This window comes from Ornithodoros turicata, chromosome 6, assembly GCF_037126465.1.
Source record: "Ornithodoros turicata isolate Travis chromosome 6, ASM3712646v1, whole genome shotgun sequence".
Lineage (NCBI taxonomy): Eukaryota > Metazoa > Arthropoda > Arachnida > Ixodida > Argasidae > Ornithodoros > Ornithodoros turicata.
Genome location: NC_088206.1, coordinates 33,479,564 through 33,492,069, shown reverse-complemented (window position 1 = coordinate 33,492,069; position 12,506 = coordinate 33,479,564). Strand labels below are relative to the sequence as shown.

Here is a 12,506-nt window from a genome sequence, read left to right as displayed (position 1 = left end):
TAATCTGAAATTTTTTTGGATGGCCCTCTGTACTCCTTTAAGTCTCTTTTAGAAGCACAACCACCACCACCACCAAGGGTAGTTCAAGGTTGACAGAGACTTTTATTTCTTTAAATACGATGGAAAATTCTTTAAGCAAGAAACTACGTCAGTTTTTCAAAATATTCACAGTACGCATCTAGACAATGCTGCCATCGCTGTGGCAGCTTTTTTATGCCTTTAGTGCAGAAAGAAGAGGGCTTGGTCGGTGTGGAACATCATGTGCATGAGACCGTAAAGCGTGAACCGCGTGGCACAAAAAACTGTCCGTAAACTGTTTGAACCGAAATCGGGACTGAACTTTTTTCTGTGCATCACCGCGTGCTACCGAAATGCACCCCAAATTTCGGCCAAAGACTTCTGGCCTTGGGGACCATCGCCCTTCAACCATCCAGGTCAATGAGATAATCTCTGCATTCGTAGGGGTAGAAGTCGAACACACGGCAACAGTCGACCCGATTGGTACGTCATCGTTGCTATGGTTCTCCTTCCGCCTGAATAGCCATTCGATGCTCCTACTTTTTCGGTTGGCGTCACTTCCCATTTCGGAGGAGAAATCTGGCTTTGCCAGATTGAGCCGAATTCGGCCTGGAATTCTGTTCCCCGAAAAAAGTTTGGTCCCGAATTCGGTTCGGAAAGAATTCGGACGCTTTTCGGGCCATGCGGTTCACGCTTAACAGTAATGTTCGGCACCGTTTCATAGTCTACTTGGCAAAATTCCTCTTCCAAAAACAGCTTATATATTAACACACAAGTTTTTAAGATTTGCACTCCCTTTGCAGCTAAGGAAGTCCCAGCGATAGTAACATCATGGTGACGTAAGCCAGGCAGACAAATAGGAGCAGGAGCGTTTGTCTCAGGGCTCGTCTGCTTCGCGTTCACTCCACAACATACCAAGGAAGGATAACAGGCGTATTTGCATTACAGTTTCCATTTTCGTCACTGCAAACTTTTCGTCACCATTACTGCTTCTGGTAATGGAACGACCGTTACAGAACTGCGGGAGGACAGCCCATGTCAGCACCCCGTTTTGCGCAAGTGCTGTTTCGGTGTCACGCGTACACACTACACAAATAATCTCACATCGGTGGGATGCCCATGTCTTCATATTGTAGAGTGCCACACTCAAACACAGAGTTCAGCGACTCGAAATGGGCGTGACAGAACCTCCACTGAAAGTCGCATTCAAAGGCGGACGCACGCAGTAGTAAACAACAATAACATAGCCATGATGAAACTGAAAATTGAAAATAAATCATAAGTTTGCATCCTTGTGCTATGTCATGGAGTATGTTGTGTATGTCACATGTGTTGAGTAGACCCCAGATTCCAAGGCAAATGACTTTTTTTTCTCTTTTTTTTCTTTTGGTTCTAATAGTACCTTTACAATGCAGGAGCACAAACTGGGTTCTGGGGAACCTCCTGTACAGATTTGATAGTGCCTACAAATACCTCTTCCGGCATTAGTGCATTAGTTTTTTTAAGTTTATTCTTTTTGCAACGAATTTGATAAAGGTAAAATGCTGACGAGAGGTCACGGCATACGAAGGTAGGTACAGGTCCGGTACAATCCCTATAGATGACCTGAACTCCTATATCATTGCAGGGATGTGATTGGCCAAGGTCGTTTTGGAGCACCCTTGGGAGCAGAAAAAGTACCTTTCGGAGCAGACACAGGTGTCCCCATGCCCTTAAAATAAGAATAGTGTGAAGCCAATGTGGTATTTTAAGCTCAGCTGTGTATAGAAAAAGGAGCATGGTCCACTGTAACCAGCTCTTGAAGGGTGGTATTTAGAGCCCTGCACCATCCGCGGATGGAAGCGGATATCCGCAATATACTTGCGGATTCGGATGAAAATTTAGCACTTTCTGCGGTGTGCTGATCGGATGCGGATGGCTCGAGGTCGGATGCGGATCGGACGCGGATACGAAGGCAGCGGATCGGATGCGGATATACCACGTGCTGTCATTTTTCCACCCGCAATTTATTTGTATTGCGCGCCGACAGCCGACAGCGAGCGCATGCTCTGGTTCACCTTTGACCATGCACGGCGCCAAGACGGGAGAGGAGGCATTCAGGCGTCTCGAACCGCGCGAGCGCCGACGAGGTAGCGTTCCACGCGTTCCAGAAGTCTCTCCATATCGCGTTTGTTGAAAGGTTTACCTTTGCTTGTCGTCATGACTGAGTCCTTCCGTGACAGCATAGAGGAATCCGAAATTATACCAACATGCTTCCGGCGGTCTTTACGCGTCTTTCGAAACGTGCGGATTTTTGCGGATCGGATGCGGATGGTGCGTTTTGCTCAGCGGATCGGATGCGGATGTAAACTGTTGTGTATGGTGCGGATGCGGATCGGATGCGGATAACGTGTGCGCGGATGCGGGTCGGATGCGGATGCCAAAAACCTCATCCGCGCAGGGCTCTAGTGGTATTAGACTCCATTTGCAACGCAGTTCTGAGTTCGTTCAGAACAAGTTAAGCCCAAAATAAAAATGTAATGAAACAAGCCTGTTTATTGCAATATGACTAGCTCTTCAAATTATGCGAGAGAATAATATATTGGCACATAGAGATGGTTCAGCTGCCACCAACTTTGACTAGACACATACGAGTTTCTGATGGGTCCAACAGGTAAACAGATTATTATGAATTGATGTTTTTCTTCTTGTTCAATGCCATTTTCCCTAAGGCAGCGGCAAGCCTCACTTTGCCTTCCGTCAGCAGTGTCTGACCACTTTCAACATCCCGAAGTCCCTTGACTTTATGCCATGGTCAATAAGCGACTCAGCATTAGTTAGCACGTTTCAGTTCAGAGCATCCTGCCCACCAGTGCTTGGCTCCGTCTGGGCAGTATCAGTACGCTGTCGTTTCTTCGCCAGCTCTTCTTCAGAAGCGACACGCTCCTGGTACGCCTTGTACGATCCTCTCACCGCCTTAATCACAGGGGGCGTGACTTTAAAACGTCAGTGATCACTTCCGAACCTCTTACCGTATGAAATGATATGTCGTATGCCACTGACATTCTGAATTGTGAGACGAAACCTCTCACTGAGAAAGTGGCAGTTCTCGCTGAACCGCCACAGTGCAGTGCTCCCAGTGCAGATCTCGAGAGGTTTCTCGAGATCTGCACTGCCGTGAGGAACGCGCAGCAAGGCTTTGATAAGTCTGCACAACACAGGACACTTGGTCGACCGTCAGCCTCCTTCAACTCAAACACGTTGCTCCAGTATTTGTTAGGCCCCACAGATGAGTAAAGTTGAAAGAGTGTTATTCATCCACTTGTGGAAGACTAGTTACTAGAACACTAAGGTCACTGGAAGAGCTCTCCTTTTCCTTATATAAAGGGTGGAGACAGCGAAGGCTTCGTAGCACGACGTTGTCAAAGGGTAGTCTCGTCAGGAGTTATGTGGTACACTTGATGTCAATGTTCCTTGCACCCAGCCTGAACGCTTTCTTTTCTGCTGGGTCTCACGATGCCATGGTGGCCTCTGTGTCCTCCCAAACTTCAACTTTTGCCTTCCAGTTCACAGCTGATTCTGGTTGTAGTGAGGGCAGCTCATTGCTCATTTTCAACAGTATAACTCGAATTTAATGAAACGCCCAAAAAGTTTCTTAACAAGAGATACGATCTCGTCATACATTAGGTGTAATAAGGGTTCCGAACATTGAAACAAGGTAAGGAATTCTATGAAAATGTTTGAGACATTCCATAAAAGCTCGTCTGCGAATGCTTTCCTCAAGCGGTGACGCAGCTGCCCTCCTGAACGACACTGCCCGTCTGACATCACAACAGTCTTCACTGTTGAGAATTGGTCAATCAGTCGACTTACTGCATGCCCTAGTGTAAGCTACGTCGAGCTCAAGCGACGGTAGAAACAATTTTTGAGACAGTCCAAGCACTTCCTGCTGTATTTTCACTGTAACACTTCACACAGCAGAATTCTTGAGGAAATAGTAGAGATAATAGAGAGAGATTGCTGCTTCTAAACCTGGTCCAAAGCCGTCCAAAGCCATGCCCGAATGAATTATCAACCTTATGAAGACAACATTCGTCTGTGTCTATTATACTTGCGTCTATTATACTCCTTCATCTTCCTTTTCAAACTTGTCATCACATTTGGCTCGTCGCTGAAAATGCAAATTAAGTTGTTTTGTAGAATGTCCTGTGTTGCCTTCTCGATTTTGTTGAACACTATATCAGACTTCGCGGAACCTGGCCGGAATGACTCCAAATGTTCCACAACCACTTCCTTCGTGACCGCAGAATAAAACCGTGCAACAACATCTAGCTGTTGGCACTGCTGCTCCACTACAGGTGTTGCGTCGGTTTCAATTACATAGAAAACTGGTACAAGAAAACTGTTTGGCAGTTTCCGAGTCTTAGAATATTATGGGATAAAGATATGTGGCAGTACCGGCCCAAGAATACGGAATCCCTTTGAGCGTCATTCCAATAATGAAGAGAGTCTCTGCCTGCGTAACGCTTGCTGAAAGGGCTCCTGTGTGGCAAGTGAAGCCTGTTGCACATTCTTCGGCCTTTTCAATGTTCCAGGGCTGCTTGGCATATTCGATGTGTCGCGTGACGTTTCACCGCTGCAAGGCCATGCTGCTTGCAACTGATACTTTAGTTGCACAAGACACAAAATCCGCTGTCCTGAGAGCCCTGCCAACACCATACTGATGTTCCATCGCCATTTTCGTCAATTTTGTTGAGAATATAGGTATTGAATATCGTATTGAGCCTATGGAAGAAGGGAACGCTGTTTACTATCGACCAGCCCAAACATGGGACGCAAGGCAGTGTCATGTAACTCAGGTACAAGTCACACAAGATGAGGCATTCATGTGTATGCCTATTGTCTACTCACATTTCAGTTTGGAGAATGCCATTCTCGAAACGTCAGTTGTATGCCGGTCATGACGTTCGTTGTTTTCAGACATGTGTTTCACAAACTGCTGGTGCTGGCGGTGACCTCGCTCACTCCTCGCTCTCTAAACGACTCCAAAGTCCAAGCAGCGGACGGAGGAAAGGAGGGCAGCACAAGAGGAGTTGGACAAGTTCGGACGTGCTGCGCATTGTTTCTTGCGATGAAGCAACGAAGGGTCGAGTCAAAGGGTTCGACTTTTTAAGCTTCAGGCACAAGCTCGGCGGATATTATTCACATTTGGGTAAAATGTAGCAGGATGCAGCAGGGCTAGGGCGAGGGCACAGTCTGCCGCAACAATGACATCCGTGTCATTGATTACGTAACGCCTCCGCACAAAGCATGCTGGTGGGCACTATCAGCTCTAACAGTCGCGTTTTTCCCGCTTCTTGCTAACCACAGCAAAATATAACCTAGAACTGGTCTCTTGTGATGTCACATGTTTGTAAACAGATGGTCCTCTATAGCTTGGCAACCCGAGGAAGCTGAGGAACATTGAAGCTGAAGCCCGAGGAACACGAGTGAAAAGTGACGTCGCATCCGGTGTGAACAGAAATTGATCCCCCATGAGCCTTGTGGTAATGCTGAAAACGAGATCTAGAAGGCAAAGCTCAAAAAGTTTGATGAATAAGAAATATGCCCGTTAGACTAAGCGTCCGATGCCCGAAATCCATCTCGAATATCGCTAGTATGCTGGCCACTACAAGGCCTTCTGAGAAGTGCCGTGGAACAACAACAGCATTCCAACAAAACTGGAGATGTCTGAGCAATGTTTTCTCCGATTTCCATAGAGGGAATTCCGGCATACTCTCAACATCTGTCTTCTGCCATGCAGTACATTAAATTCCGCAAAAGCTACTCCACTTTCTACCACCAGATTTTTTTGCGTTAGTGTCGGTGATGAACGAGAGTAAAATGGCACTACAGTTTTGGGATCAGCCGGGACGGATGCTACAGGCCCTCTGAGGGGCCCAAACAGATGGTAATTACTTGGGATAAATCTAGGCTGGAAAGGGCATGCTTCATTTGACATTCCACTTTTGATGGGCACTCTCACGCAAACACAGTGGCGTTAAATCTGCCCTCAGCATCAGAACTCCTGCTTTCGAGGTGGCAAAACAAAGGATACAGCCACCATTGTCATTAGTAGACCTCAGATCTTTAGGTAAATGCCTACTGTTTTCCACGAACCGCTATAGTGCCTTTTTGATACAGGAGCACAAATTGACTGATAAGGATATCATATAAAAAATCCTATTGTGCCTATAAATGACTATTTCGTCGCTTACACCTAAAACGTCGTTTTTTTCCCCGTAAAATGCAAAAATTAATCTTTTTCCACTCCTTTTTTTTTTCCGTCTGCATAAAAAAACAAGACGGGATGTGTTCGACCGACAATGGCGTGCAATATATTCCGTCTGAAATAGCACGATTTTTACTGCTGCCGAAAATACCATAGATACGCATTCATAAACCTCTCCCACCGAGCAAAATATGTAGAGCTAGAGGGAGAAGTGACACTATGGTAGCTAGAGTATTGTACAGTCGGCGTACCACATATTCTAGCTACCATAGTGGCACGGAGCAAAACGAAACTATAGCAAGAACAACGCGTTCCATTGACGTCTGTCATCCTGGCGCGTGGGCACAGCACAATACATTGCAACGTGGGCTCCGCAGGCGGCCACAGGCATTGCTCAATGCCGAAAATAAAAGTGACCAGGCGAAGGCTGGTTAATTCGTGTATACAGAGTTTTAACTGCTACCCCACTGACGAAGTTGTCAGCCATGTGGAAAGCAAGTAAGTACAGAGTTTGCTTCCGCGTGCTCACATTCGGCAGTTCAGTTCCGTAAGATGTTCCTTTGTCAAGCGTAAGAATCGGTCTGCGATTTGTAGGTTCCGTGTGAGAAAAATCCTACCTAGAGCAACATGCTGCTACACACGCACAAGTTCAACTGCACAAAGAACTTTCCATCGACATCCCGCTGAATCTTTCTTAAGGATTGTGCTCAAGACCGAAGGAAGAGTGAACTGCACGCCAATTTATGTACGGCACTTGTTGCAGCAATCATACTGTGGGCGAAAGTAAAAACTCGAACTCGAAGTTGTTGTTGTCCGTTCTTCTCGTCCCGAGTGGCGGGGAAAAAAAAATATGTAAACCGAAACCAATTAATTACTGCAACAAATTACCCGCTTCGTGGCATATTTGTGGTTATAGAACACTTGGCATGTTACTATAGTTGGCAGTATCACTTGCATTACATTTTTAGAGCGCCCGCTGTAGAATTTTAGCACAAATATTGTGTACATACTACATACGTGCAGTTGAGTAGGCAGAAATACTGTTACAGTGTTGTGTTCTTTTTATCCTCATGATCTTAGTGCAGAATCATTATAAAGTACATATAAGGCACTATTTGCTGTGGTACATGCCCTTCCACAAAAATGCTGCTAGCAATACTTTTCCATATTGAAGGTGACAGAAAACACAACAAGAAACGCTTGTCTCTCCCACCTTTCCCCCTGCCCCTTACCCCCACATTGGGTTGCCCTTATATTTTTGTCTCTTTCAAAGTATACATTTGCCGGTTTGAGCGCTTCGGGTTGTGTTTTCTATCTTCTGCACATTGCTCATGCCCCTTCATTATGGGGTTCGTCCACCAGCTAGCTGTATCTACACCATTTTATAACGATAGTTTTCCTTTCTAAGTCAGCGTCCCCAAAGCTGCAGTTGCGCGCCAACTGTCAAAGCTATGTGTAGAACGCTCATAGGAGTGACTAATCTTGAAGCTATCATGTTAAAGGGACAATCTACACACCCAAAGTTCTGCGTCTACACGTGGAAATGAGAATCCAGCAGATTATGCGTCGTCTCATACTGGGACACATGTGCATCTTGATCAGCATTGCTGTGCTGGAGTTGTGAAGGAGTTGTACCTCACATTTGAAATGATGTAGGGGTAGTGTTCTTCCACAGGTGTTGTCCGTGATGTCACAAACAATTAGAAAGTCTTTCGATCTACTGATTCAAATTTTCCACCCTGTCCCAGTGACATCTGCACCCTCTGACATTGAAGCACAGGAACACAGGTAGCATGCCAGTCATGCTTGCAGTATGCGCGTCTTCTTGTGAGACATTAAGTTATTGCAAGATTCAACAATCTTCAACAATCCCGATGATGTTGGGTTTAACTAGATCTAATCCTCATTGCTACTGCAGCGTCCCGTGTAAGGGATAGCACTGGACTACAGGAGACTACAGCCAAACATGTTACTCCTCACTTCACCTTGGGGGACTGCCCCAAGTTGCCAGCCCCATTTCCATATACAGTGGAAACACTACAATGCTTGTATTTAATACCCCGTCAGACGGACAAATATAGTGTCACTTTCAACGAGTGACACTTGCGCTTAGTGTCATTTGTGTGCTGTCACACGACATCTTTTAGAGACACTCGGGAGAAAGTGCACTAGTGAGTTCCCCAAACTCAGTTCACATCTCTTCGCCAGACCGAGTGTGAAGCCTCGATGGCAAGCTTTGTGGTACAGGTATAAATGTTGAGAAAAAGTGAGGGCCCCCGACACCACCATGTTTTTAAACAAGCATTTTCAATATTGTGTTTATTTTATTTACTGTATAAGTGGTTAAATTTGCGGGCTCAATAATTCGCGAATTTGTGACAAGCCAGGATCAGGCTATAATTCGCAGAACTTTAAATTCGCGGTACCGCACTGCGTCCACCCTGCATCTTAGGGGTCATCCACCTTGAACTTCCTGGAAGAAGATAATAAAATGTATCACAACTGGGTAACTCGTTCAATTTGTCTTCCTTTTGGGCACTTCTGACTGAACTGGGCACTTGTAGCTGGTGGTGGGTTCTGCCAGTTTGTTGCACAGATACAGTGCTAACTGGTTGGCGAGCTCGGTTGGGAATGTGGTCTTATTAGCATCCACATTGAAATTACCCAGCAGAATAATTGGTTTGTGTCGATGTACAGTGAGTGTGGAAACCATCAAGTTCAGAACCTGTGTTGCTCTGGGTGAGGAGTAGACTGTAGCAACCGAGAGTCCACTGTACAATTGGATGCCACAGATTTCACTGATGTCATCAACTGTAGCATTCAACCGAGCTTGTTGCATCCATTCTTGTTGCTGTGCTCGGTGCAGGCGATGCCTTGTGATGTCCCATCCTGACTAGATAATTTCGGTGCCTAGACAGCACATCCCACAAACAGGAGGAGAGAGAGACCAGACCACACACACAAACGAACGCAGAGAGGGCAGAGGAGGGTTTTGTGCCAACGTTGAAGAGGCCGCGTAAAGGCAAAGTGTGGCATTAACAGCTGCCGCTGTAAAAAGCCCAACGAAGTTGTTCCTATGAACAAAACTCTGCATAGTTTTTTTTTTTTACTTCCGTGTTTGCGAAACATAGCAACTGTGGCTTCGAGCGACGTACCGACGTGGACAGTGGGGCAAGGACTCCAAGAAGGAGTGGGAGCTGGGGTTAGTATGGGTAGTACATTGGGCAGACTTCACAAGGAACTCTGCAGATATTCGTCTCGAAAGACTGCCGGAAAACCTTAGACAGCACAGCTGGTGGTAAGATTGGAATCTACCACCTCCTAGTCTTCAGCATAACATTGAGCTACCAGTAACGTGCGGAAACTTTTATCCGCTAGACCATGCCGCTGGTAAAGCTCGCCATCGAACGTACAAGACGGATAACAGCAGAAATTGCACGTGGCAATATTCATTCTTATTTACTTAAGCAAGAAGCATTGAAATGGTAACTTAATTCAGAATAATATAGCTTGGCAACAGATGCTTGCCCTGTAAGCCACGCCTCCATACCTAAGTACGTAAAACATTAATACAGAATGCAAGCAAGGTGATGTAGGCTTGCTGTACGCCCCTGACTATGACGAGATATACAGAAGGACCGACAACATACGGACAAGCAATAGATTACATGCATTACACATAAGCACATGATACGACATTCCCGTTTAGACGCCGTGCCAGCTGTCATATAACTTCTTTCTGCTACCGCACAACAGTCACGCTTAACCGAACCCCCTCTAGATAGCTACCTTCTAGCATTCGAATACCAAATGTCCGGAGAAACGAAACCAAGTGCACCGAAGTATGCAGTTTCATTACAGCGACAATCAACAGGTGAAAATAAAGCACCGCCTGGAAGACCTGTCGTGCGTTGTTGCATAAGTTCATATTTTCGTTTCTGTATGGACGTATCTCCCACCTTCAGTTTGATATGACTAACGCCCCTCCTGCTGCAGTGAATCACGTAGTAGGGATTCAAAAAGAAAAATGACAGCGTGGAGCGTTACTGAACTAGTTGGGTTCTTATTGGGACCCCATGGAGTAGTTTTCTCTCATTCCTATCGCAAGTAATACTTCGATTTTCTCATTTCTCTTCACAGGCGAAGCGCAACGGAAAGACCTTGCGGTTTCAACGATCACGTCTTACCTGACGACATCCCAATGACTCTCTTCTAGATGAGCCCACTGTCATCACTAAACACAAAAATTGCTTGGGTTCCCAAATAACACGTTTCGGCTCAAGGAACTCATTTGCAATTTGCAAAACACAGCCAGGCACACACAACACGCACACGCAAACAAGTGATCCGCCATGCTTATGGTCAATTCAGTGACGTCATGTAGAGGAAATTACACATTACACAAGTTCAACATAGGAAAAGCAACTGGAAACGAGATTACAGGAAGTGATGTCATACCTCAACGTGAGGCAAGGCGGATTTTTTGAATAGATTCCGTAAGTTACCGACTATTCTCTAGAGATCTGGCCTAGGATTTTCCCTCTCCCTCGCGCGCCCCGCCCACCCGGAGCGCGCCAATGGGAGAACGCGTGGGCGGAGTCGACTTTCATTGCAATCTGGGGGCAGAGGTTCGAACGTAGACGGAGACGTGCTTTTCGCGATGCTACGTCCACTGGGTCGTTCCATTCACCATGGCCCTGAGTTGGCCCGTGTTCCAGAGATGGCGCTGCTCGATCTGTGACACCGCCCGCTACAAAGGGAACAGCCACTATCCATCCATCCATCCACCTAGGGACGCGCGTTCCTTGGGACCACGAAAATGGTCGGCGATAAGTACTGTGTCTGAGCGATGATCGCGTTTGTCTGTTTGTTTGTTTTTGCTTTTAATGAACGTTTTATGATGGCTTGTTTTTGTTTTTAATAAACGCTTCATGATCGGCGTCTCTGAGCGATGCCCGCGTTTGTTTGTTTGTTTTTGCTTTTAATGAACGTTTTATGATGGCTTGTTAATAAACGCTTCATGATCGGCGTCTCTGAGCGATGCCCGCGTTTGCTTGTTTGTTTGTTTGTTTTTGCTTTTAATGAACGTTTTATGATGGCTTGTTAATAAACGCTTCATGATCGGCGTCTCTGATTGATGCCCGCGTTTGTTTGTTTGTTTTTGCTTTTAATGAACGTTTTATGATGGCTTGTTTTTGCTTTTAATAAACGCTTCATGATCGGCGTCTCTGAGCGATGCCTGCGTTTGTTTGTTTGTTTTTGCTTTTAATAAACGCTTCATGATCGGCGTCTCTGAGCGATGCCCGCGTTTGCTTGTTTGTTTTTGCTTTTAATGAACGTTTTATGATGGCTTGTTTTTGTTTTTAATAAACTACTATCAACCAAACACGGGCGCAACGATTCCGCGGACGTCTTATCAAGATCATTCTAACAACGCGTGTTCCATATGTTTAATAAAGCAAACAAACGCGGGCATCGCCCAAGGACGCCGATCATGAAGCGTTTATTAAAAGCAAAAACAAGCCATCATAAAACGTTCATTAAAAGCAAAAACAAACAAACAAACGCGGGCATCGCCCAAGGACGCCGATCATGAAGCGTTTATTAAAAGCAAAAACAAGCCATCATAAAACGTTCATTAAAAGCAAAAACAAACAAACAAAGAAACAAACGCAGGCATCGCTCTGAGACGCCATCATGAAGCGTTTATTAAAAGCAAAAACAAACAAACAAACGCGGGCATCGCTCAGAAACGCCGATCATGAAGAGTTTATTAAAAGCAAAAACAAGCCATCATAAAACGTTCATTAAAAGCAAAAACAAACAAACAAAGAAACAAACGCAGGCATCGCTCTGAGACGCCGATCATGAAGCGTTTATTAAAAGCAAAAACAAACAAACAAACGCGGGCATCGCTCAGAGACGCCGATCATGAAGCGTTTATTAAAAGCAAAAACAAGCCATCATAAAACGTTCATTAAAAGCAAAAACAAACAAACAAACGCGATCATCGCTCAGACACAGTGCTTATCGCCGACCATTTTCGTGGTCCCAAGGAACGCGCGTCCCTAGGTTCACAGATCGAGCAGCGCCGTCTCTGGAACACGGGCCAACTCAGGGCCATGGTGAATGGAACGACCCAGTGGACGTAGCAGCGCGAAAAGCACGTCTCCGTCTACGTTCGAACCTCTGCCCCCAGATGGCAATGAAAGTCGACTCCGCCCACGCGTCCTCCCAT

The 12,506-nt window shown here is 45.8% G+C and overlaps 1 protein-coding gene across 3 annotated transcripts in view; it reads right to left on the bottom strand.

Moving 5' to 3' along the window:
- The window catches only part of LOC135396527 (FYVE, RhoGEF and PH domain-containing protein 6-like), a 164,516-nt gene extending 153,882 nt beyond the window's left edge, over positions 1-10,634 (bottom strand). For all 3 annotated transcript variants that reach the window (XM_064627553.1, XM_064627554.1, XM_064627556.1), the window contains exon 1: positions 10,456-10,634. In XM_064627553.1, coding sequence (XP_064483623.1) covers positions 10,456-10,465 — 10 coding nt within the window. In that variant the 5' untranslated portion in view covers positions 10,466-10,634. The remainder of the gene's footprint in view (positions 1-10,455) is intronic.
- Between the last annotated feature and the right edge of the window lie 1,872 nt (positions 10,635-12,506).